General features: G+C 43.7%; 1 protein-coding gene and 1 long non-coding RNA gene across 9 annotated transcripts in view; one reads left to right on the plus strand and one right to left on the minus strand.

Annotated features, from left to right (window-relative positions):
• The window catches only part of Hth (Meis homeobox homothorax), a 507,314-nt gene that overhangs the window by 215,119 nt on the left and 266,243 nt on the right, over positions 1-25,952 (plus strand). For 5 of the 8 annotated variants that reach the window (XM_072013316.1, XM_072013317.1, XM_072013319.1 and 2 more), the window contains exon 8: positions 5,480-5,488. The exons of the other annotated variants lie outside the window; for them this stretch is intronic. In XM_072013316.1, coding sequence (XP_071869417.1) covers positions 5,480-5,488 — 9 coding nt within the window. The remainder of the gene's footprint in view (positions 1-5,479; positions 5,489-25,952) is intronic. 8 annotated transcript variants of the gene reach the window in all.
• Positions 23,627-24,150, minus strand: LOC139992467 (uncharacterized). The gene is made up of 2 exons (XR_011801117.1): positions 24,003-24,150; positions 23,627-23,915 (listed from the first exon to the last, which is right to left on the minus strand). It is a non-coding gene; the product is annotated as an uncharacterized lncRNA (long non-coding RNA).

Genomic DNA, 25,952 nt, shown 5'->3' on the forward strand with positions numbered 1-25,952 from the left:
GTTCCATTAAATTTCATCCATAATGGCGGACACACACAGAGAGAGAGAGGGAGGGAGAGAGAGAGAGAGAGAGAGAGAAACGGTGAGAGCACGGAAAAGCAGGATGAAATTTCGGAGCGGAAGAGGCAGAAGGTTCCCGCGGCGGTTTCTCTCGTTGAGAAAGGGTGGAAGGGGAGGAAAGAGAGGAACGGTCGAGTCCGCTCGGACGGGGAGGCGTCGGGCCCCGAACGGGCATAACGAGTTTTTGCCGTTGGAAATTTGTTAAGGGGAATGTAAAGAGAATAAGTGGCGATTCCCTTTCTCCCGTCCCTTCGTGTCTGACCGGCTGGTTCCCGTGGCGTATATAGGAGTCGCAGCCAGCCGGTCGCGGCCTGACTCGGTTGATTGACTCCCGGGAATTGGAGGCACGGGATACCAGAAACGAGCGGCGCTAGCTTAGCGAGACTTAAAAAGGAACTGGAGCCCGAGCATCGCGTATGTCTTTTTGCGATCGCGGCGACCCCCTTTAAGCGCGCGCGGATCGACGTGCTCGCGTTTCACGGTGTCTTTCGGCCCTCAGAAACGATCCGACCGACGGCGATCGGCCGCCACTCCAACCGCGCCGCTGCTTTTCCTCTCTGCCGACCACTGCACAGGATATCTGGCTTCGTGTCTGTCTAGCCGCTTGTTCACCGGTCCCTGCTAGCTTCGTTTCGTTTCATCCATGGGAATCGATCTTTCGTGCCACGGTGCCGCGACCAGCTCTTTTATTCTAACCAGAACACACGAGACGAGGAACATTCAAATTCTTTTGTGTCGTAGTAAAACGTTCCAAGATTATCCATCGATCTATCCCCAAATCGTGTAAATTCCTCGGAAGTCCGGACTAGTTGCAGAACTCGCGTTAATTAGACCAATCAATCGATGCCTTGATCAGGGCCCGGAATAAGGATAAGTTGCGGACTGGCAAAGTGTCTCCAGAGTTTGGCGGCCTCTTATACGCTATGTCGAAGTGAGACGTTAAGTGCGGCTCGTACGTTTCGCTGGTCTCACAAATTCCCATTAGGCGCGACCCCCGATTCCTCGGACGGTGTTAAACGGCCGGCCGGGTTTTTCGTTGGATCGGCCGGCACGGCGTGTTGAATTCGGCGGATTCCAGGCGTCCGGAGGCACTGGCTCCCGGTCATTGTCACCGTTCTCGTCCGTATTAGTAGCGGCTGGCTTCACGGTCCGGGAGGGGCTTTGTGGAGATTAATTAGGGACGATGTTTTAGCAGCAAAAATGAGCCGGGGCAAGAAGCCGGCACCATCACCAGCCGTCTCGGATTCGCGCTAACTAACCGGCCAACGCCGCTGATCGGCAGAGCGCCTGCTCGTCACTACCGACCGCAAGAACGTGCTACAAATTAAGCCCAGATCGGCAGAAACCATCTCGAAAATTCGGCCTTCTTCCTCTCTTCCTCCTATGCTTCCCTTTCCGCTGGACCGCTGTAAAGAGTCATTGCGCATGTCTAAGGAATTCCGCGGACCAGATTGAATCACGTGATACGATCCTTTAATTGCACCTCATCGATCGTTTATACGTTGAGAAAAATGTCTCCGCCAGCCTCATGGTTGTTTCGATGCATGGATAAGAATGGAGTTGGAAATTTCTGTTCATTTCTGTTAAGACGATGGTAAGAGTAATCTGAGTACAGTCGAATCCTTTCTGAAGAATACGGCTAGCTCGGGCCTGATGTTGATGACGTTTACTACTTTGTTTAATAACGTCGCTCGAGCTATCGAATACTATTTTTACATCGTATCATTCTATGCAATTATTAATATTTATTTCCTATGAAAAGTTGGAGGTACGTATTCTTTCTCTCTTTGCTACCAGGAACGCAGAAAAATTTCAGGATAATTATCTTTTAAATCAACAATTTCAAATTCTTCGTCATTTTATTACACTATCAAAGAGTTAACAGAATCTGTCCAACTATAAAACTATCAATTGCAAATATTTTACGGCAAGAACAATTTCCTAGCTTCGAAGACCAAAGAAAAATATTATATCTAAATATTAGAGACTCCTAGATATTTGCTGCAAAATTGCTTGCTACGATTTTACGAGCGCGAGTACTTCCCACATGGAAGCTTTTAAAATCTTCGTAAATTTGAAAATCTCGATTCGTAGTGGAAAATATAGTCGACGAAGACGTTTGTGGGTGCCAGAAGCGACTCGATACTCAAAGAAGACGGGAGAAGGCGAATTCCAGGGATCGACCTCGTTCAACGACGATTTCGAAACGGTCGGTCGAAGAAGACCCGTGAATACGTCGGCGACCATCGCGGCGCTCAGGCGGGGTCTGTCTTTTGGCAACGTTGGAACGATTATCGTCGAATTTATCGCGCTCGTTCCGTGTCATCGTGTCATTCATCGCGGAGACTATTCGGATCCGCGCGCCGTTTTATAGACGCGCTGCCAATTTTCACCCCCGACTTGTCACCATAATTTTTCCCTATATTTAAGGCGTTGATCTCTCTCCGTGTTGTACACCTTTTACACTCCGGCTCGTTCGGTTGTTTCTAGACAACACGAATTATCGCGCCAATTTATTCTAGTGATAACGTGCTATCTTAACGTTTTTGTTCTTTTACTGGCTTTAATTAACCGTTGGTTCGTGGCGTAGTGTAATTAACGCTGGAAACAGTCGATATTTTTGTTAAATTACTTCTGCGAATTTTACTTTCGCGCTTATCACGTATAGGTAGATTAAATTTAACATAAATTTACCATTAGTGTATTGATACAAGATAAATAAATATACGAGTTAAATGTTTCGAAGGACACAAATAGCATAATATACATCGTAACGTACATTTCTATTCAGCTAAAATGTTTATTCACGAAAGCAGACCACAATGAAACTAAATTTGATTTAAAGTAACGCTACTTGCATGTAAGGAATTGCAGTTAATAGTAGGTGTAACTCGAGATTATTTTTATACTAAAGTATCACTCGCAACTTCGTCTCATTCTTTGTTTTACTTCAACACGTTTCCAATACGCTCAAATTCAATTCAAACCGTAACACATCTGTCCCGCTCCGTTCACGATCACCTAATAATTCAATGCTACATTTTCCAACTTCATCAGTTTAAAATTTCAATCAGAACTTTCTCTATTACGATCACTCCGGAAAATCTATAAAATATTTCTTTTGATAAAATCTAGCAAATCGTTGTACAACGTTGAGGACATATGCCACGCGTTATACAAACTAAATTCATTTTTATACCAGCCATACCAGTATAACTATAAATCATTAGATCTAATTATCTGATGAGTGTAACGAGTAAAATATTGTCTTAAATTTACCTGACACCTCGCACACGGTTAGCAATCGTATTCCACGAACATTGTCGCGATGTGTTCGTCGCGTTATGCGAATCCGCGTTACAGAAAGCTATACACGAATCTATTCTACAATACCTATCGTGGTTGATCGTGGTTATCCCTTGAGTAGCTTCGTGGCATCAGCAGGAAGCGGTTGCCGGCGCCTTTATCGATCGATTCGCCGTGTCGATCGGCAGCCGAGGCGCTAATGGGTTAGTCAGCTCGAACACGACTCGAGGTACGGCTACGGCCGCGAAAAATTCGCCGCTCTTTCTCTCGCTCCTCCGAACGCGACTGCAACATATGTAAATGGCGCACGGGAGAGCAGCGCAACGGCGGCGACAGAACGCACACTCGCCGCTCTCTCGCGTGTTCTCGGACCCGTTTCTCCAGCGTGCTATCTCTCGCTGGCTCGCGCGGAGACGCCAAGTCGCGCCTGCCGCCTAGGAATAATAAATAGAGATAGAGGAGCGTAGATAGCCGGCATGGGCCAGGGGGAGGTTGCGTATCCTGCCCACGCAGAGATTATCTCGAGGAATTATGAGTGACCGCTCTGGCTTCTAGGTTATGTAAAGCAGACATGACTATCGACGCTGTTCGTCCGTGAAATGGGCGATGGTTCTGGGTACGAGTTGTACAGACGCTTGATCGGTTGTCAAGGGTAGAGGGTTGAATCTTCCAATCGATGTGGGAAGGGTTGGAGTTGTTGCGGAAAAAGGGAAGAGTTTATTTTGTGAAATTGTTTCAGCTTCAACTGGCATCTTTGGCTTGTATATAATTACATTATATTTTATTAAGGGATTATTTAATTTTCAAATATTCATTTTTAGTGGTATTCTATGTACCGCTAATCACCACTGATAGCCGGCTAAAATACAAAATGTGAATTAAAATACAGTAGTCTAAAATTTTAAAGATCCAAGTTGTGGGTTGTCTGCGATTTAAAGATATTGAGAACTAAATGAAAGAATGTAAATTAGTCGTGTCAAACAATGCCACAAATATCAAAGACCATTTCAACAATTATCTCTTCAGTGTTTCCAGACAAGGCGAATAATTAATTCTTGTACTTCATCCTTATTCAACGATATTACTCAACGTCTCTTTCCTTCGTCAATCATCTGTCAACAACCAGACATTTCATGGCTTATGTATTTCTTTCAATCGGCGTAATTTATGTGGTTATTTCGCGCGAACGCAATCATCGTAACAATAGAAAAGAAGCGGAGCACGACGTCAGCCGTCCGTGAAACTTGCACGCTTGTAATTTGTCGTTCTTTATATTATTCTGTTGTACGATCGAACACGGTCACACTCATTTTGTAATCGTTCAATATCACGATGACGATCGGCAACTATCATCAGATCGAATTATCGTGTTGGTTAATCGCTGGAGACCTCGATTATCTTCGCGATTAAAAGCTGCGAACTTCCATTCCAATGGCATCTCGGCTCGATTGCAATTCCTTTCCTTCCGTCTTGCTCTATCTGCCTTATTCCTCGCTTCTATCCCTCCGCTCTATTGCTTTCTTGTCGCTGGAAAAACAGGCGAATCGACGGCTCGCCTTCCGTCGTACGTTTCAATTAAACGCAACAAAAGGCGAAGGAACGGATTTTCGCATTTTTACAAGAGCCGAGGTCGGGAACGACGGCACATCGGGTAATTGCGACTTTTATCCTCGCGGCCGTATGGCGCGGCACACCGTGAAGAGAAGAATGCCATTCGCGCTCTTAATCCCCTTTTCCACGGAGCCACGGAAAGTCAGTTTTTCGTCGTGAAACGCTCTTTAGCGCCAAGAAGGCAATTAGCTCGGAATTAGCCGTGCATTCTGTCAGTTTCCCCATTTATGCATCGCTCTATCTTCCTTCCCTTCTTCACGCGTAACGTCGTTCAACGGGTGACTTCTCACCCCTTGACAGTGATCGAGAAAGAGAGAAGCGGCGAGAGTTATTTAAAAATTGCTAAAACGGCGAACATTATGTTGATACATTACTGTGAGAAATATATAATTGGCATTTTGGTGCAGAAAAAAAAGGGCACGATGAGTGAATGTAATTTTTATATATAATCATCGTGGAAAATGAAAATTCGACTAAAGCTTCTCCCTTTCTTTTGTTTCAGACGTCACGGGTAAGTGGACAAGCGAATTCTTTCTTCTTTCTATTCATTTCTATTCTACTCCTTCGTCACCCCGGTTTCTTCTTTGTTCTTCGCTCTCTTTCTCGTGATCAAGGATCGTCCGTAAACTCGACATGACCGGTTCGATCCTTGCGGAAATCCATCCGTGCAATTGCCGCTCACGCACTTTAATGATCGTAATTAACGAAGTTATTCGTTACACTTGTAACTCCTGCGACTCGGCCGGCCACGTAGGTTTTCATGCAGCGTGCTCGATGAAATACCTCGTTTGACGAAACTAGTCGCTCGAACGATTTAATCGCGGCCACTGGTATCTTACCGATACTTCGACGTCGGTGTCGTGCATTTTTCACGTATTGTTATTCTAAAATGTTTACGAATATTTTTATTGATAATTATGCTCTTAAAAACTTTAAGATATCCATTACTGTCCGAGTCAAATTCAACATTTTCTCGCAACTGGTTTATACTACTTGGTAAAATTCGAGACTGTTTATAATTGCGCTATATCATATCTCCATAATATGATAATATACGAACGTCTTGATATATGAGTCAGTTAAAATCTAGAAATAGCACGCACAAAGGAATTAGCTTCAATATGGCGAATTTAAATTTCTATTGAACTTCGATTAAATCGAATTTTAATATTAAGGAATCTATTTCACATGTCAAAAGCACAAGAAATGGGGGAAAATATAATGACGAGTCTAGTGGTCTGCTACAAGTAACGAGACTAAAAATACGCAATAGAATTTTAGAAATGAATTTGTTAACTAGTTACTTATTATTCATTACTAACGGTAACCATATGCTTATTACATGTTAAATGAATATAGCAAGAAGTAAAAGCGATGGACTACAACTAAATACCATTATCAAATTTGTAAGTAGCATTGCAAACAGATCATTTGCAATTTCATAATCTACAAAATCTTTTCATTGCCAACACGTTTCCATTAATAGTATCTTCAAACGCGAACATGGCTAGTTCGATGGCAATGATATAATTAGTACCAAATAACAAAGTTCCAAGTATTTCAAAAGAATGACAGTGACTGTTTTAGAACGATCGTGAAGCGATCCACGTCTCGTACCGATGGTCTTTCGCGGAGCGTTTCTTCAACTCGGTTCTGTGTTGGCGCGTACGGCGCGCGCCGCGGTAACGAGCCGCTCCGGCGGCTTAATTAGATTAATTAGATTGCAGCCGAGGCGGATCGCGCGTTCCGAGATCTGTCGTGATCCGCGATCGCCTCCGCCAACGTTACGTTTTCATTTCTACGCGATTCTCGTTAGAGAATCGAACCGTGACCAAGCTCGTTTCCACACCAGTTTTTTTTTTTTTTTTTTTCATAATAATTCTCGACTGTAATTTCGTGTGCGTCTCGGTCCGGAAGGTTCGGGTTTTGTATTTTATTATACCGATGGATTCATATGTCATTAACTTCCCAATTTTATTTCATATCATCTTAATAAAATTTATATTATTCCGATTTCAATTCCATTTCAGATGGTGTCGATAATTTACTTCTAATTTCTGTTACATTCCAGAATTACATGATTTCTACAGATTCCTTTGATTTGTGAAAAATAAAACATAAATCACCATTTTAAACATCTGACACAGAAATAAAGTCGATCGATTTGATCCCAAATATTTGAAATCTCTGTCAGAATTTCGTATTTATGCTGAATATTTCAATCGCCACCACACGCAACTTCTCGATTTCGATCATTCCATCGACTTTGGTTATACGATTTTTGTCGCCTGGCCCGTTTCCCGGCCGGTTTCGCCGCATTTATAAATAGGTTTTTCAGACGCGTGTGGTATCGGTCGCGCTCGTCAGCATCGCGGCTGAATGCTAATTTTACTAAATCGTATATCAAAAGCGTAATCTACCGTGCGTCGCGCTGCACCGTGGAATCCTTAACGATGTAATTAATATGTAAACTGTAAAATGTGTACGGGCCCGAATCGATTCCTATAAATATGTATGCGACAGATCGGCCGGCGCATTCTTCGTTATAGTAACGTGTAGTTTTGCCGTCATATTTTTTTAACCATCGACCTGTGCGCGTCGATCACAAAGTATATTCGCCGAGTATACCAAGTTTCCACTCGTGGCGTCTTTCGACGCTTCGGTAAGAAAGAACAGTTCCGTTGATCCCGTACTTTAATAACGATACGTCGAATCTTTGACGTCGATGAATTTTTATCCATGAATATTTATGCTTTGAACGTTCCTACGAGCACAATGTGGCATGTTCGATGCGTCGTCTACGCGACTTTCGCGCTTCTTCAGGGAAGAAACGCCCTCGAGTCACGAATTATCGCGGATTATTCATTCGGTCGTATATCAGACTCATTGCGCGGTCGCGCGAAGTAATTAATATATAAATGGCTAAGGGTGGTGCCCAGGAACGTGGTCGCCTATAAATATTTATGCATTGTATTATTCAGTCGGTGAAACGAACCGGATAACGACGACGCGGTGCCGCGGGTAATCTCGAAGAATAGAAAAGGCGGATTGCGTGGGTAATAATTTTGTGACGGCAAATGTGTGGAAAAAGGACGAGTCCTGGCACAATCTGCGAGTTATGAATCTCTTGACCTTACTTTAGTCCTTACTTTATAAGGAATCATCCTCGTTCTATGATGATAAATCTTCTAATCATCGAATATTTCGATTATTTTCGCTTGTCCTTAAAACGAGTAAAATCGCAAAGAAACGAATGACTGAGAACTTGAAAATTTCGCACCTGTTTCGCACAAATATCGAAATTCAAATCGATAACGAAGAAGGGTTATCGATCGAATTTGATCAGCGTACACGTCGAAAGATGGTGTACAAGCGGCTGAAAGGAGGAGAGATCCAGAGAAGATTCAAAGCGTTGACTTCAGTCTCTCTTGCTTCTTGAAAGCAAAAAACATCCGCGCTGGGCCGACTTTTTGGTCGTTAATTAGTTGCATTTTTTTACGATCCCTGGCCGCGTTGCACACACGTGCAGCGTAACAGCACGTCGGAAAGATGAGATACGAGACGAAAAGAAAAGGATAGAGGAAAAGATAGAACGAAAGAAACCAGAAGATGAGTAATGAAGAAAGGAAAGGAGAACGAAGATCAGGCAGAAAGACGTTAGTAGCGACGAGACTTAATTTTTGAAGCACGCTACCCCGCGTCTGAATCGCATAATGTCCAGCATTGTGCGTTCCACGATCTTCTCACCGTTCTGATCGAGTCCCTTTGACAGACATATGCGGCAATCAGCGCGAAATACGCTCGCCATGTGGTGCGTTTAAGTGTAATTACCGGCCATGCTTCTAAGTATTCATTAACGGGTCCCGCGTGTCCCTTGTGGGAGCGACAGGTTAGATCGATGCCAGCGCGAGCTCGTCTGCATTGTGTCGAATCGCTCGCGACTCGATCATCCCGTCACTCCAAGGATAATTAAAAGACCATCTCAGGTGTTGATGTTAATGATCCTGGGAAAGCTGTACAAGAGTCTTGCCCTCTGAGAATCTCGTTGAAAATTATGCTCTATTCCATAGAATTAATTCGAGGAAAGTATTTTTCATTATTGCTTCTCTTATAGTATGTATTCAACTTTTTTCTATTCAAATTTAACCTCAACCGAAAGTTTCTTCTTTATGCAAACATAAACGATACAAGCACCCTCATTTTCATTCATGCTAATAGCAATATCGTGTACCAAGCGTTAACACACCGAGTGCTATAAAACAAGGGTGAAAGAAATTGATTCTGTATGTATGGACAGCTTATCAGTAAGCCAACGAATCGAAGCATTTAGCGACGCATAATTCGCATTGGAATGAGCAATCTGAGCCGATAAGCGGAACACTTGAAGCCATCTGAAGCAGAAGGCAATTTGAAAAATGCTGACATTATGTACACTGAATAACAACCTGAATCGACGTTAAAACTCCATTCAGGCGCGTTCACACTCAACATGGCATAACCATGTTCATAAGTACTTTCCTCCCCGGGATCGTCGTTTCCGAAGACACCTGTGTAACCGGCGAATCTCCACTTTACGTCTACCGTATTACCACTTTCTTCAAACGATACAAACTGATACATAGTATTATTTTAACGTGCAATAAAATCTGCATAAGGGTAGCCGGGTGGCTAAGGAAATGGCCCAGGATCCAGGATGGGATGGTGGGGTTAATTAAAAAATTCAGTAGCCAGGGTAAATGAGGAAAATTAAATTTTATGGGCACGCGGTTAATCCCGTGGTGCGGGCACGTATTTATTGGCTACCGGGCTTCGATGGAGCCTGACGTAATGGGAATGATTTTTGGGAAGGACCATCGGCCCACCGATAAGATAAGCATCCTATACTCGCTAGAGGGAGAGAGAGAGAGAGAGAGAAAGAGAGAGAGAGAGAGAAAGAGAGAGAGAGAGAGAGAAAGGGAGAGAGAGAGAGAGAGAGAAAGAGAGAGAGAAAGAGAGAGAGAGAGTGTGTGTGTGTGTGCTTGCCTCTTTTTACCTCGAATACGGGCTCGCATACACCCGTCACCGTTCTTCGACACCTCAGTCTATCCTCAACTTTTCCGTTCGTTCCTCGTGCTTCCTTCTCCTTTCATGATACCTCGAGCCAGGTCGGATAATAGCCGCCTGTGTGTCAGATCATGCAATAATTAGAATGCAAATCTACTAGGCGCTCGACGTGTGTAAAACTTTATTCGGTACTAGCTAGCCGATCCTCCGCCTCTCTTCTTTACCCTTCCACCTAGAAACCTGTAAAATTTCCTGCTTCCGTATAAATCTATGCGTCGAAGATTAACCAACAATCCGGTTTAATCCGATCATTATATTCGGCAATTAATTACCGATTGTTTGGTAATTCGGATAATAAGAAATGGTGTTTCTCAAAATTATTCGCAGTTGATGTTGGTAATAAGAACTACGATAAGGGCAGACGTGGATTACTTAAAACATCGTTTTAACATCATGTCTTTGGCGGTGCCTTCGCGATTGAAAATAATTAACTCCTTATTAACATCGTACTATAATTCTTGGATGGAGACTTTGAAAATCATGAAAACGTCTTCTGGTTTACGGCTTAAAAAAGCGGTCATAAATTCGCACGACAATAAGGTCTTTCGAAAGTTATTCGAACGGATGTACGCCTCTTCTGAGACGTTCGGATCTGATGGAACGGCAGACCGCAACAGCTCGGTGAACGGCCCCGAGATACACAGATTCTTACGAGCGGAAATACGACAGTATTAAAGTCGGTTTTACATCGGCCAGGAATGGATACGAGCCGGTTAACGTCGTTCGTAGCGAGGATTTCCCTTCGCGCTCCTATCGCTCGGTCCCCGCCGGATTTGTCCCTAATAGTGATTCTTACCAGTTTCGAGGCATCGCGGAGTTTCCCGGTGCCCCGAACGGTCCCTTAAACGATTGTTCGCTCCGCTTATGCTCGAAACGATCGCAAGAAGTCGCCTTCGCCCGCATTGTAATATTTAGTAGGCGATAAAGGTATCGAGAAATTTGGTTGAATCGAAGGGAAGTTTCTGAGATGCTTTGATACGAACATGGTTGCTTAAAGCGAGTAATTAATAACCTCTATAGTTGGAATATATGTACGTAATATACCTACGGTCTTTAGTCAAATGAAATAGCACTGTGGCGCTCGAAATAAAAAATAGGTAAGTTTATTTCAATAGTCAATAGACAATGTTATGACCATTAAAAAATATAATATTAGAATACATATGTAATTTAAGATAATCTCAAATGAAAATAATATACTTTCAATAATATCTAGAGTTCAAAAGAACTAAAAGATAAGTAAAAAATCTGACAGTTTCTAATCCTTCAGTTACCAATCAGCTCCATAGAAGATTAAGATATTCGAAATAAGGATACCTTCTCAAAGCGTAAATCGAAATTCGAAGCATTTTGCAAGAACAAAAGATCTTCGATAAAATAAAATCTATTACTTTTCCATAAAAAATATGAAACAGCAATTTTGAACGTCGAAAAAGGAGCGAAATGATTCCAATTTTCGCGTCTGTCTTCCACTGACGCCCCGCTGGGACGTACGCATCTTTCCCGAGAGAACGAAGTTGCGGTCGCTCAACAAATAGATTACGTGCTCGTCGAGGGTTTTCCACGGGGTTGTCTCGCGTCGACACTCCTCACACATGCTGCTCACGTAGTCATCCCTCCCGTGTTGCTCTCTCCTCTCCAAAAATTACAACGCGTTAGCTCGAGATCCGCTAAGCATTCCATTATTAAATCTACGCCCGTATTACCGTATGCCGTGCGAAAGGGGCCCGGCACTCGAAGGGGGCCGACATTACGATTCAACTTGCGTCGAAGCCATCGAAACGGTGGAGACCGACGAACCACGCCGATTCGTCGTCGGAGAGGTTGGCATAGATTAACCGTAATAACTTGCCTCGATTTGCGCGTATAGCACGCGCGACCGCGTTTAATCGCGCGACGATAACGTGACTCAATTCGAATGCTTCGTTTACATCATTCGTCTTCGCTATTTGATATGGCGGAAGATGGTGACTCTACTTTGAAGGAAATACGATCCTTTTTATCGATTGTGAATCAGTTTGCGATATGCAGCATTTGAGAAATTAATTTTCGATTGAAACTGGATTGATTCTGATTCATGCAGATATTACTTTACGATACTAATTTCGTTTCTAATGAAAAGCACAAGTTAATTCATCTGTTAAAAAAAAGAAGATTAAAAAGAAAATACTTGCCACCGTTTATTTTAATGGCTTCGTTTCTAATTAATACGCCATCCGATAAGATATATTATTGTGCATTAATGCGCGATACATGTAAGATACGGAGTTTATTCTTGTAAAGGAATAAAGGGACAGGGGTGTACATATTTTTGCTTCGTGACAGGAATCCATTAAATTTGAGAGTTCCAAATTACATTAGACACCCGTTGAAAAGCAATGCGGTCGAAGGATTAGTGTCGAACAATATGTTCTTTGAATAAATTACCATTGATCAAGGCTCGTGATGCGCGAGTCGCGAAATTAATCACGAGCCTCTTCCAGAGCCTCGTATCAACGATTCGCGGATTTAATTTCCCATTAGCGTGGTCACACGTTGTTCGTCATTAAGGTTGTTTATTTGCCGGGGCTGGGGAACGATCGGTGCTTAAGTTGAGCAACCAGAAACGATAGAAGCATTTCATTAGAAGAACACGTTTGCATACGAATCAACAGCGCACGATCCTCGAACGATAGGATACGATTCTTTTTTTCGCGCACACCTAGTCGACAACTTATGAAAATCAAACAAGTGCGGACATTCGATAGCCGGAGGCTGTTAAAAACGTTAATTATCGGTTGAGGAACGCAATTACCGATCTCTCTCATGGACGTTCACGTAAGAATAACCGGCTCGTTTTCAACAGATCTTACTTTCAAATCGTCCAAGACATTCTCTTTAAATGTTATTTCTACATACGAGAGGATAACCCTAGCGCTTCGTTGCGTCCTAGGATTTAGTTTAACAATTCTTCCGAAGATGACGTCGTCCATCGAAAGACAGTCCTCTATCGACATTGTAGGAATAGTAACAATATTTCAGTCTTTATAATTTATTCAACTACCACGTAGTGTAACGCTGACGTCAAAGCTATGACTCTCAGACTATACCTACGTATGCTGGTGTTTTTTATACATATCTGCGTACCAACATAGAACAAAAGTAAAGTATTTTAACAGCGCAATAAAGTTGTGAAAAGTTAAGGATGTACGATTTAGAAGTCAAAGGAAACCAAGATTCAAGATTTTTTACGTTTTTAACATAGGATACAAACAATATATATTACTTTCGACCTTTTATACGAAATTAATTCTACTTTGTCAATTTTTCAACGTTTTATCTTCGCTCGTATCAGGCCCATCTTTAGTCGATCGCAAAGCGCGGATAAATCTCGCGATCAGAGCTGGAAAAAGAGAAACGCGAAACCCGTTCCCGAGCGCGATAATCACCGGTCCGATTGGGCTTCAAATTTGACAGGGCACCGGTGGCGGCTGCCCTGTTCCCCGATAAATCTCCGACCCCCTCTAGGCCCTCCGTGTCGGCCGTCCGATCGGCATGCCCGGCCCAGGAGAAGAACAGTTCCAGCGGCACGATTTACCGGCAAAACGAGTGGAACCGCCGCGAAAAACCGGAACGTTCTTGACGGACGGGTGACTAAATCGACCCTAAAGTAGTACCGTCGCCCTGGCACAAAGAGACACGAGGCGACCCAACCAACCAGCTGAACGCTGCAAACAAACAAAGAAAGAACAGGGATCTCTACCTTGAGAGAAATAGAGAAACGAGAACGAGAGAGTAGAGAAAGCACCTTGTGGTCTGTTCTTGTCACGGAGACCGGATACCCTCAGAAAAACTTCGCGCCTGTGATCTCACCGCGCGAGAGGATTTAGAGTTGTTTATCTACTTATTATGTCAGCCCGGGCTAATTGGGCATATTTGAGGATCAGTTCCCTGGGTGGATGCTCGCACGTATATCTACAGTGTATAAAAGAGATCGACGGAGCTCTCATCGTCCAGTCCCCTCGTCCGCGGCACGATTGCTCCGCGTTCGTGGCATTTCGCGGGGGCCGCGATTACAAGAGGATAATATCTGGCTACGAAAGAGACGGAAGCCGTGTCCGTGCCGGTTGCTCCGCTCTGGTCCAAGCCGCGGCAAGAACGCACGCATAACTTTCAACGATCATGACTCGGCTACCATCCGTCTTTAGGGAACTATCGCGCCATCAAGCATCCCACCGTTGGCCCCGGTGATCCTCTCCCCTGTCTTTCTCTCTGTTCCCTCTCTTTTGCCCTCTTTGCTTCTGTATTCTCATCTTTGTTCCTCTCTATTCCCGTGACCACTCTCTTTTTCAAGCTGGTATCGTCTCCGTGCTCCGGCTTTTTCTGCGTCTTCCCTGGATTTCGTGCGGCATCGGCCGTCTCGCTCGAAAGATGCATCGCTTCATTCCGCGCCAACGGACGCAGATTTTCGAAGCCGCTACCGAGCGGAATGTCCCGAGCCCGGCTTTATCGGCGATCGATCTTGAATGGTGCACGGCTTGTCCGAGATCGCCGGTGATCCTGGAATCGCCGCAGCTGATACCGTTCCCGCTGGAATTCCTGACAGCCGTTCACGCGCAACTCCGTCGCGCCAGATAGTGCTTTTTCCAGCGACCGTTCTCGCGTAAAAGGGCTTCGATGGTCAAGGAAACTTGAGATCCGTGAGACGATTCGGGGGGTTAGAATCGGAGGCCTTTGAACCGAGTCATTTCTAATATGGTTGCGTTCAAATTTTTAAGCGACAGATTGAAATTTTTGCAGTTTCCTAAGCTGACTTTCTTTGGTCCCTGAAAACATAGTCTCAAATACACGTTATAGCTGTTACAATTAAGGAGATCGATGGGCAAGTGGTACAAGTGCAAAAACGAAGTACATGTTTTTCAAGAATAAATGAAGCATACAAATACGTAACTTTCATATTTGTTTAGAACATGTTACACTTAAGATTGAATCGTACATCATAGCGTCGGATTGAAAGAGGGAGGTAGACAAAATAGAGTGTATTCAACGAAAATGGCTGTTCAAAAAGGTGGAAGGTAGACTATCCGCCGCTAAATAGGATGTGTGCAGTAAGCCAGTGCGGTTTATTAATATGATTTATGGGGGGAGGGGGCGAACACCATCCGTCGTTTTGGCCATGGTTACTCGAAGTTCCTCTGACCGTCTTCTGCCTTGTGTCGAATCGATCGATTCTTGTTTTGCCTAACCACGAAAGCGTTCATTCGGGGGGCGTGGGTTGAAACAACGCGGGTTACCTCGTCGATTCGGTGCCCTTTGTAACGGGACTCGAGCTGGATCGTGTCGGAAACTTGGTCCTTTCTAAAGACCATGTCAAATCGTGTCGCGAAATTTTATGTTGCCTAACGATTGCAATTACAGTTGATTGATGTGTCGTGGCTGAGTGAATGCAAGTGCAACTCGATTCGTAAATGTCAGACAGGTGTGCAATACGATCGTTTATCGATGTATGATTGGAAGGGAAGGCTGGAGACAGGCAAAGTTCATATTTATGCAAATTTGCAGTCTTCCGGGTAATATGATCTCAATGAGAATTTCTTTCAGCTCTTACACTCTTAGGCAACTCATTTTCTCGCAATTTTGAATCCTCAATTGAAGTCAATAGGTCATAGATGATCACAATAATTTAAGATAAATTTGAATCAAGTAATTTAATTTTAGAATTGTTAATTTGCATTCAGTATATATTTTACGTTATAAATGCCATAAAACACAGGGTACAAATAATAGCTTATAATATCTAAGATCTTGTAAATTTCTTCCACGATTCCACTATTGCAATTAAAGAGAAAAGGAAATTGTAGAAGCTTCTGACCCCGTAACCTGTGCCACGGTTCAGTTGATTTCTGAATTACAAACATTAGAACCATACGATAAATATTTTTATAAAAACACCGCACAAATCTTTCTCATCTCGAGAATTCTTCTCTGCCTCTTTACAACCCTTCCATTCTCTCATGGAGGTCTCGATCCGCCTCGTTCTTGCAGCTCGACCGACCACGTCCTCCAATCGCGCGTCTCCACGATTGCTCTAAAATGGTGCACAGTGCTTGCAACGCACTATCGGTTCCATTATCCATAAAGGAATTAACGACTTTCTTATCGCGAGTACCCAACCTGGTCCTCCTTAGCCATGTAGCATCCACACGTGGAAGGGGTGGGAAAAGGCTACTCAGCGGACGATTTATCGTACAATTAGCACCGTTTATCCGGCCACGCGGCGGAACATAAACCCGAAAAGGCAGCGTATAGCCGGACGACCGGTTTAACGACATCCGTCGCGGTGTTCGCGTAGTAGATCGCAGACCGCCGGTATCGCGATTCGAACGCGTCTTGCAACTTAATAAGCTGTTGGCCCCCGATCAACTGCTTCGTGTCCTCGCAAAGCCACAGAATCTGGTCCAAGAATACGCAACCAAGCGGCCCGGTGCACGCCGGCCGAGGCGTGTAAACGCGCCGGAGATTCGTGGGCCTGTGTTATTGACCGGCGTCACGCGATTTATCGTGTTCCCGCCGGTTATTGTAAATTGCCCGATGAAAAAGCGAACGGGATGGAGAATTTAGTGGTGCAATTATCATATTCCTATGACGTTCTAGTTGGAATCGCAGCCGCTCTTTGCTGTGGATAAATTCACGCTTATCGGCAACACATAACGTTGCCGTGGAGGGTGAGTTGTGATATCATCGTGGCCAGGTTCTTTTTTCCGTCGGTTTTGTTTGAACGGGAGTTTGATTGACCGAGTTGATTAACTTGTCTTTTTTAATGATCTTTGTTTGGACATTTAAATATTTGGTGGAACAATGAATGAAGAATTCTAATTAGAAATTGAGTGTCTCCGATGGTTTGCCTTAATCTCTTTGCTATGGATATTTGCTTTGGTTCTATATAGATCGGAGCAGTTTTTTTTTTTTTATTTTTGATAGAAAAGGCATATGCATGTGGATATCTTGTCACACCCTCTCCGCTTGGAGATTTGAATATTTGGTACAATAAAGGGCAGAGATTTGGTTATAAATTGAATATCTCTGATAATAATTATATCTTATATTCTTGCAACTGTAGATACTTACTTTCCGTTTCATAAAGATTCAAGCAGTTTTTGTTAATACAAAAAAGATATTTGTGCAAACATTTAAATACTTTTTCATAATTAATTGTACATATAATAGAAATATGTTTAATACAGAAATGAAAATTTGTTTGGTTGCAATTGAACACGATGAAAAAAGTATTTCGATTTCTATGTCGGAAAAAAGCGCGAAAATTACTCTAATGAGTCTGTTAATTTCCAGCTCGCGATCGGATGCTTAAATAAACAAGCGATCGGATGGCGGGAAAAATTTATAGCTACGCAGAGCGACTAGGAATCGAACGGAGCGGTCGTAAACGTTTGAGTTACGATCGATTCGATCGACCCGTTTAAATTCCTATAAATTATATTTATAGGTGCAAAGCAGATTCGATTCAGAAACGATAATTGTAATTTCGCACGGTGTTACTTATGTATCTAAATACTCGAGTTCCTCATATTGTCCTCTAAACGCCACCTTAAAAATGTCAAAGAGTCAGATTCCAATATTCATTCTAAATTCCAATCTTCGACAATAATCAAATACTGTTCTATAAGTATCGATTCATTGGGCAATTCGACTTTAATCCACGTCCTCCTGAAACAAGGATAAAAACTATATGTATGCTGATTAAAGAAAAGGATGGTCCCGATATATAGAAAAATAAACCTCCATGATTATAGTAAAGAAAATAAAACTCGGCTAACGAGATTCCAAAGTAGCTTAAGAAAAGATTTAAACTTAAACCTATAAGCTGTAACTGTAAAATGGAAAATAGAAGATCACCAAATCTCTTGACGTTACTTGAAAGTGAATTTATGAAGCTGTTTATGTCCAAAGCGACCTCTGGATGCGATTAAGAGTTCAAGAATTCTTTTTTCGTTAAAAATAAATACTTCTGGAGAACGTGTGAAGAAATCGTGATAATTGCAATTAGTCCACGACCTGGGACAAAGCTACATCGATAATTACGCGACTAACCCACCTCGGCGTCCAAGTAAATGTATATACTTCCTCGGTCCAAGGTTCTCAGCGGGCTTGTAAAAACGTTTTCTTCGGTGCACGGCACGTACGTAGATCCCAGCCGGTCGGATCGAGGCGAGAGGCGAATTCTCTCGTAGCCGTGGACCACAGTACGACGGGCACGTATATATACGGAGTGGTTGGGATGAGGGAAGCGCGCAGATCCACACGAAAGTAGCAAGTGGTCAGCGCGTCGAATACCAAACGAACGAGTGTCCGCCCTGCGGATGACGGTGGCGTGCTGTACATAAGGTATGATCGTGTCCACGGACACGGATGCGGGAGAGAAAGAGAGATAGAGAGGGGTGAGAGAGAGAGAGAGAGAGAGAGGGAGAGAGAAGAGAAAGTGGTAGCGCAAAGAGATGAGAGGGAGACAAAAGGCGTGTATTGTGGAAAAAGCGCGAAAATCGCATGAAGCGAACGACGATGGGAGGAAAGGGAGCACGCGACGATGATGGAATAAAAAAGGAGAGAAGAGAGTAAACGAATCGATACAGACGACGACGATGTTGTTGCATCGTGTGGCTCGGGGTCCACGTTCCCCTCGGGACCGGAACGGACGATTTCCTCGGGTTCTGATCAAAGGGAAGGCCGCTGGTACGCGTAAATTCTCACCGTGTAATATTTCATGAGACGTTTCGCTTTGTCGATGGCCGTCCGCGCGAGGAATAGGGAATGCCGTGTGGCTGTTCGACGAGCTGTGCACACTATGCTCGCCACCGGCTCGCTGTCTTCCGATAGGCGAGCACACTCGGCTCGCGTTCGCCTCTCTGCAAAGACCTGGTCGAACGAACGAACGAACTGGCCAGGGAACGGAACGGCCCCGCCGGCCTGAAGGGGGATAATTGCACCGGACACGATCCGCTGTCTCGAGGTCTCTCACGCGAGACAGGAAGGCGAAGGAGGAGACGAAGGATGGAAAAAACAGGGAACGTCGGCCATTCGCGGACGTTCTGTCGCCGCTTAATCGGCCTCGATTCGTGTAATTCTACCCTCTCCTATCTTCTTTCTGAATTATCGCGTTGAAGCTTGCCGCATGTACTCGTTAGGCACCGATAACGGTATGGAATAATAGAAAATTATGAAACGGTTGGCCGACGGATCGCCGAGAAGTTAGTCGAGGTGAAGCGGGGAACTTCAACCAGGTAGGATCTCAACGCGTGAACAAACGACGTGTCCGCAACGACTACAATGGCGTCGAGAGATATGCTGGTAGCAATGCATATATTAGGCACAGCGATAAACCGTAAATAATATAAGTCTGAAGATTGGTGGAAAGTGTCGCTTTGAACAGAGTCCTGTGACCCGTTCGGCATAATGATTCATGCACGTGCAACACTCGTCGTCCAAGTGACACGACGTTGCCGTGGCAAGATAATCGCAGTGAGTCTTTAAGGTCAGTCACGGATAATGAGCGTCGTCCCTTCTCGCGATACGTTAACGAAGTGTGGCGATTCGCGTTAAAAACTTCCAGCTTTGTAGCAGATCGTTAAACGACAGAAGATCACGTTATTCTTCGTTGCATTTCGCGTTTTATTGGAGTTAAATGGTTCTTCTTGTTACTCTCTCTCTCTCTCTCTCTCTCTCTCTCTCTCTCTCTCTCTCCCTCTCCCTCTTTCTCTCTGAAATAACTACTAAATTATCTGATAATAGTGACAAGATTGAAGTTTCTATTAAGTAAGGTGAAGTCGAAGCAAGCAACTTATTGACCCAGTATTTCTCACCAGTAAACTCTTCCAAGCAAACGTGCAGGGAACCAATGGGATCGATATTCTTCATCAACTCCACGATTTCCCACTAACTTTCCAACTAGCAGAGATAATGTGTGCGAAATTAAGATTGAAAGATAGCCGTGGAAATTCTGCAATTTCTCAAGACTTCTTGCACCTGTTTAAACAATAAGAATGGTGGTCCTGTGGCTTCCCCGAACCGCGTGAAATTTAAAATGCAATCCTGGTCGTCATACTTCGTACGCTGCATTCGGAATCGACGACGATTTAAGGAAATTCAGGCCGCGAATTTTACCCATAATTGGATACCAACGGCCAAGGTCACCGGTCGTTTCAATTCGGATTCTGTCCGCTATCGAAATTTCATTCGAAATTCCCGTCGGCGAGATCCTCGGGCATCTGGACATTTGGCGAGTTTCGTGCGTCTCGTGGTCGGTGCATTTAGAAAACTATCTCGGGGTGGAAAGGGGGAGGTCCTGGGGCGGGGAAGACGGAGACGACGCTTTAGAATTCACGTGATGGCGCGCACGGCTCCGCCACCGACGACCGCTCTTCCTCCCGGACATTTTAGCGACTCCCGTGCTTCGCATCCACGAGCGATTTCGCTTCTTTGCCCTAAATCTAAAGGCTCTCCGGATTCCGTGTCTGCCGGCGTCTTAAATTCGCTTTTCACGCTGCTGGTACCGCGGAAACTGTAAAACCTGGAAAACCTTTGAAACCATTTTACACGAGAAAATTTGAATTTCAGCGGACAAAGAATCGACTTTTAGAATGAAAATTCGAATGTGCTACGATGATGTATGTATTTATTTTCGTATAGATAATAGCGATGGTAATAATAACCATGGTAATATAACAATGATACGATATAATGAGGTGATCCGAAAACGCAATATGATATGTATACTACTATTTCGCTCGACGACTCGTACTTAACCGTGTTAACCATCAGCGATAGGCGCTGTGGACCAATTATTAAAACCTACGAACAAACGTAATTGTAAGAAACGTAAATATGAACAAAATATTTTCCTGTATAAATCCGAATTAAATAATACGAAGGAGCCGTTGGTATTCGGAGTAAATCGAAATCGATTTCGAACGCTGACGCGCCGTACCCGGTTGGTCATCAAGAAGCAATCACGAGGCGGTTGAACCGGAACCGACGAGAGACGTAGGTACGTCGGTTCGTTCGTGGCTCGTCGGGAACGTCACCGGTTCTCCGGTCGTCAAGGTTCCCCCGTGCAACACGCATTTTTGCTCGCCGCGGACCGATAGATCGACTGGTTGACGTAACGCTCGATGCAAATCACCGAGTGACAGGTAAACGTGCACACCGTTTGCGGTGGATGGAGTTCCGCGGGAGCGCAGCGTGACGCGGCTTGATCTCTTCGTTACCGGATCGGGACCGCGAAAGGGAACGAGAGGCACGAGATGATGCACGGGCATCGGAAGCACGCGGCTTGAGACGAAGACGAGAAACGAGGGAGAAGGAAGCAGACACGTTTCTGTGGGAGCACGTTGCGCAATTCGAAGTACACGACGAAAGCAGAAGGAAGCGCAGAGACAACGACGCATTCACGAACGTCTCTAGGCTGCACGTCGTGCATCCATCGAAGAGGATCGCGGCGGTTATCGGAGATAAATCATTCGTGGCGAGTAAACGAAGTAGTGTACTCGTGGATCTGCTTGTTGCGAACAGGAAGTGACCACTGGCGATCTTAGGTAGCGAACATGGAGAAAAAGAGAGACAGAGATATATAGGGAAACAGAGAGAGTCAGAGAGAGAGAGAGAGAGAGAGAGAGAGAGAGACAGACAGACAGACAGACAGAAAGGGCTCGTAATCGATTCTTATCGTTGCGAACTCGCAGATACGCGAGTAATGAGGATTTATATTAATTCCGTTATTCCATCTCAGTTCCAGATTTGTTGGTCGATTGAACTTGCTTTTATGGCAGAGGAATTATCGCGAGTTAGGTACATTTAACGAATCGATTTGCATCCGTTGGAAACGTTAATTGCCGTGTTAAAAGTTAACGATGACACGGTATGTTGTTATATTCCGTTTCAATATTGGGTCGTATTAATTCTCATGAAAATTAAAATTAATTCCTATCGATAATCGTGGCCGCTCCTAATAACTGAGCCTGTTTTGCGAATGATTTATCATGATATTGTGTCGAGTTTATTTAAACTTTGACAACAATAAGAATACACGCTGTTGCCACGACGAGTGTTCATCATTCGTTCGTCGTTCGTTTGTCAAACTTATCGACTGTCGTATCTTTCGTATCGTTTTAGAATCGAATCTCCGCAGCCTAGCACAACCTTAACGATTCTGTCCTTTCGTAAATGGGCGCTGAGGGATGCACCCATCGAGATGCGAAAGTATCTATCCACGTTGGATCCCCACTTCAATCAGGCTCAAGTTTACAGACCGCGCGGTGGCTGTGGCAAGCGCGTCAACGCGCCGTTCGTAAATTCACGGCGGACAAACTGGCAAGAATAGTTCGCATAATTCTTCAAGGCCTACCAGTTTTGACGGCGGCAGGCGGCCTATCTTGGCACAATCTCTTTCTCTCCATCCCCCGCCCCTCTTCCCCATCACCCTTCTTCTTTCTTTTTCCTCCTCTCAGCATCTCTCTGCTCTTCCCTCTCCTTTTTCCATTTTTTTTTCTTACCTCGTTCTCTTCGAGCCGGTACGTCAGCATCGGCTTTGGCTCGCGCAAGCGATGGAACCTCTCGAGACCAGATCCTCGTGGAACAGGGAAGGAGAGGCTGGAAGAATGCGGCACCCGATGGCTAGAATAACGTTGCACGCGGATATGAGATACGGTGAAAGTGGATCGTTAGCGCGACGCGTTATCGCGACTCCGCGATAAATCGACGTCTATAGAGAATGTCTGTGTCGTTTAGCGGAATAGGCAAATGAAGAAGTTATTAGTACGGGCGTGTGCGGTTGCATTGGTCGTTGGAGGCTAATTAAATTGTCCTAGAAATTAAAGTGGACTCCGCTGGTCGCTGGTGAACGTACACTTACGCTAGTCGATTAACGAGTTCCTCGAAACTCTTATTAACAAGCCTGCTATCGGTCCCGATCTCCGATAGTTCCAGGAATCGCTAGGAATGATACGTGGCGCGTTACGCCGTGATACGATCTGTGGACGTGTGTACACGTGGGTCGAGTTGATTTCTGATTAGCTCGCGTTGCACAATGAGGAATTGGAATCATCGCTGCTTGTTGTAGGTGAACGGTTCGCGGATGATCGCTCAGCGCTTTCAGAGTCCTGCGTTTATTCAAACTAATGGCGATTCAAGGTTAGCTGACTGAGCTGTATAGTAGATCGGCGATCGATTGTTCGCGGGAGATGCTTCGACTCGCTTCATCGAAGATCTATCTTCAAGCCGAGCTAAAAGATTTTTTTTTCGATGTAAATTGACTTGGAAATTGCAAATCCCCGCGTGGAATTCCACGTGGATAACCAACTGGTTATCTTTTAATTTTTCTCTTATGTAAGAAGTCTGTGATAAATGTTATCATTACGGTTATTTTGTTGTCCGGCTTCCTTCAAATTTATAAGGTTATATCATTCATTTTGTGCAATAGTAGCATTCTTCTATATTTGCCAAAAAATAAAAATTAAAGATTATGTTTGGCTTGTATGTCGACTATGTTGTACAGAGATTTTAGTTTCATTTGTTAAATTTTTATAACACACAAAGTGGACAGCGAGTTGTTCGTTGAACAAACGTACAACGAAAGCGGTACTTGCTATGGGAGTATAGCGCAGCCATCTCGAATCTAGTCCATTCTTTTTTTCACGGTCGCGCGACTCGAAGGCCGTCAGAACGTAACAAGCCGAATTCGCGGCCCGTGACAAAAGCTAGTGGAAAAAAACCGTGTTGCTTATCCGTCCTTGATACGAGGCTGCCCAATTCTCAGAATGACGTCACTGCGTTCAAGAATGGAGCATCTAAAAAAGAACAATCAAGATTACTGGCTTAAATTGAATTCTCTCCGCATCATACAATTGTGAGATTCTGCTGATTCTAATTATTACCTATGCACCGATTGAACTATATTATATCGTTCCTGGTATTCGTCAATTGTGTTAATCTATTCAGTGATTAACACTTCGTTAACCATTATATCGGTTTTCCCGATCTGGTCGCGGGAAATTCAACCATTAGGAAAGACCTGATGACGAATTCAATAATGCAATTTAGTTTTTTTTCTGTTTAAATTCTGTTTAAACGCTTACTCTTCTCCGACTAAGGAAATTGCGTTAATATACACATGATGATATACAGAAAATGTATTGTTTTAAAATTATTTTATCCTTTTTTATCCAAATATGGCAGAAACACATCGTACATACTTGTTCACGAAGATGGAGGAAACGGAAAAAGTTCGATAATCGCGTCTCACCTGGATGCCGTTGAGTTATCGAGTCGGTTCGATGTTCTCCACGAAATCGGATTAAACGCGTCACGCGCAGAAACCCGTGAAGGAAAACGAGCAGGTGGACTGATTTTAATTCCGCTACTGGCTCATTGCCCGCTTCGATTTTCGCGTATTGTCGTTCTCTTCGTTCAAACTATGGCTATAGAAGTCTAGACCTCGTGACTATCTTCTAAATTTAATATCGATCTGTCAATAATCTTCTTCGTTGCATCTTCAAGCTACCGAAGTTCACTTCTTGAAACAGTTCATCCAGCATTTCATACAAATGATTTCATACGAATGGAAAATAATGAATTTCTTTATTCTCGAGATCGTTTGAAGTTTTGATATCAGATGCGGAAGGTGTTTACTTTCAAATATTTCCAGGCAAATAAATAAAGACAAATATGTTACATGCGATGATATTTTGAAACGTAAAGTTTATACACTACATCACTCTTGTAGAAAATTATATTCGAATCGACGAGCGTGTAAATATTAGATTAATGCCTTCTGCACGGAACAAATATATATTATACAAGCGTGATTCCAAGAATGTGGAAATTAAATGCTGCGCCATTTTCCAGTGGTTGCAGAACGCGTGCACCTTGAAGTCTTGGCGTACTGTTTAATTCAATGGGAAAGGATGTCTGCGATCTCCCACAAAGAAGATAATTTCATTGGGTCACGGTCTTCTTCATGGCTTTTCGCATTGTATACATAAAAATTCGTCGTGCAAAGTTCAAGGATAAGGCTTGTCTCGCACAGGCCACTTCCGACGCATAATTTCGTTATTGTCGGGATAAGAGAGACGGGGCGACATAAACGAACGTCGATGTGTAGCTCCAGCCTCGTTTGACCCTGCACGGTTGAACTCTCGTCGCGTGACACGTTGTAAATCACCGGGGCCCGACGTAGTAGCGATACGTGCCTGACCAGTTTGATGGCCGCGGCTCATTGACGCGGTTCCTCGGTGCCCCGCCATTCACAGGATTCGTGGGTGCGTTGCATATTCGACTGCATCTGCTCGCCTCGGCTGCCATTCGGGTTCCCTCGATAGTATTCCCCGTGAAATTTCCTCAAATATCATTGCAGAATATTTTCGAAACTCTGAGAAAATGTGTTTCATTTTATTCTAATTCTATGAAGATTTGAATTTTGAGCATCATGATTAGCTGTGTTACGGATTAGGTAGCTTTTTTGGAGATTGCAGTAGAAATTCAGTTTTGGTAATTTTCTAATTTTTATTTTACGTGCCCGTTAAAATGGAGTACTTTTCGCGTGTTTACAGAGTTAAAAAGAGAAGCAAGTTGTTAGATTCAAATTCATGATGTTTTGTGGAAAGCCAAGAGTAGAATTGATATGACAATGATCAATATATTTGGGATATTCAAAAAATTGTAAAACCAAGTAAAAAGACAGTCTTATCGTTTTTACCAGTTGTACATTTATCACACTTTTGTAATCTTCGAATAGAACTTGTACAGCTTTCGTGAGAAAAAGCATCGAATAGAAAATCACGGTTTTTCATAATCTTTCTTTAACTGAAAGAAGGATACGTCGATAA

This window comes from Bombus fervidus, chromosome 11, assembly GCF_041682495.2.
Source record: "Bombus fervidus isolate BK054 chromosome 11, iyBomFerv1, whole genome shotgun sequence".
Lineage (NCBI taxonomy): Eukaryota > Metazoa > Arthropoda > Insecta > Hymenoptera > Apidae > Bombus > Bombus fervidus.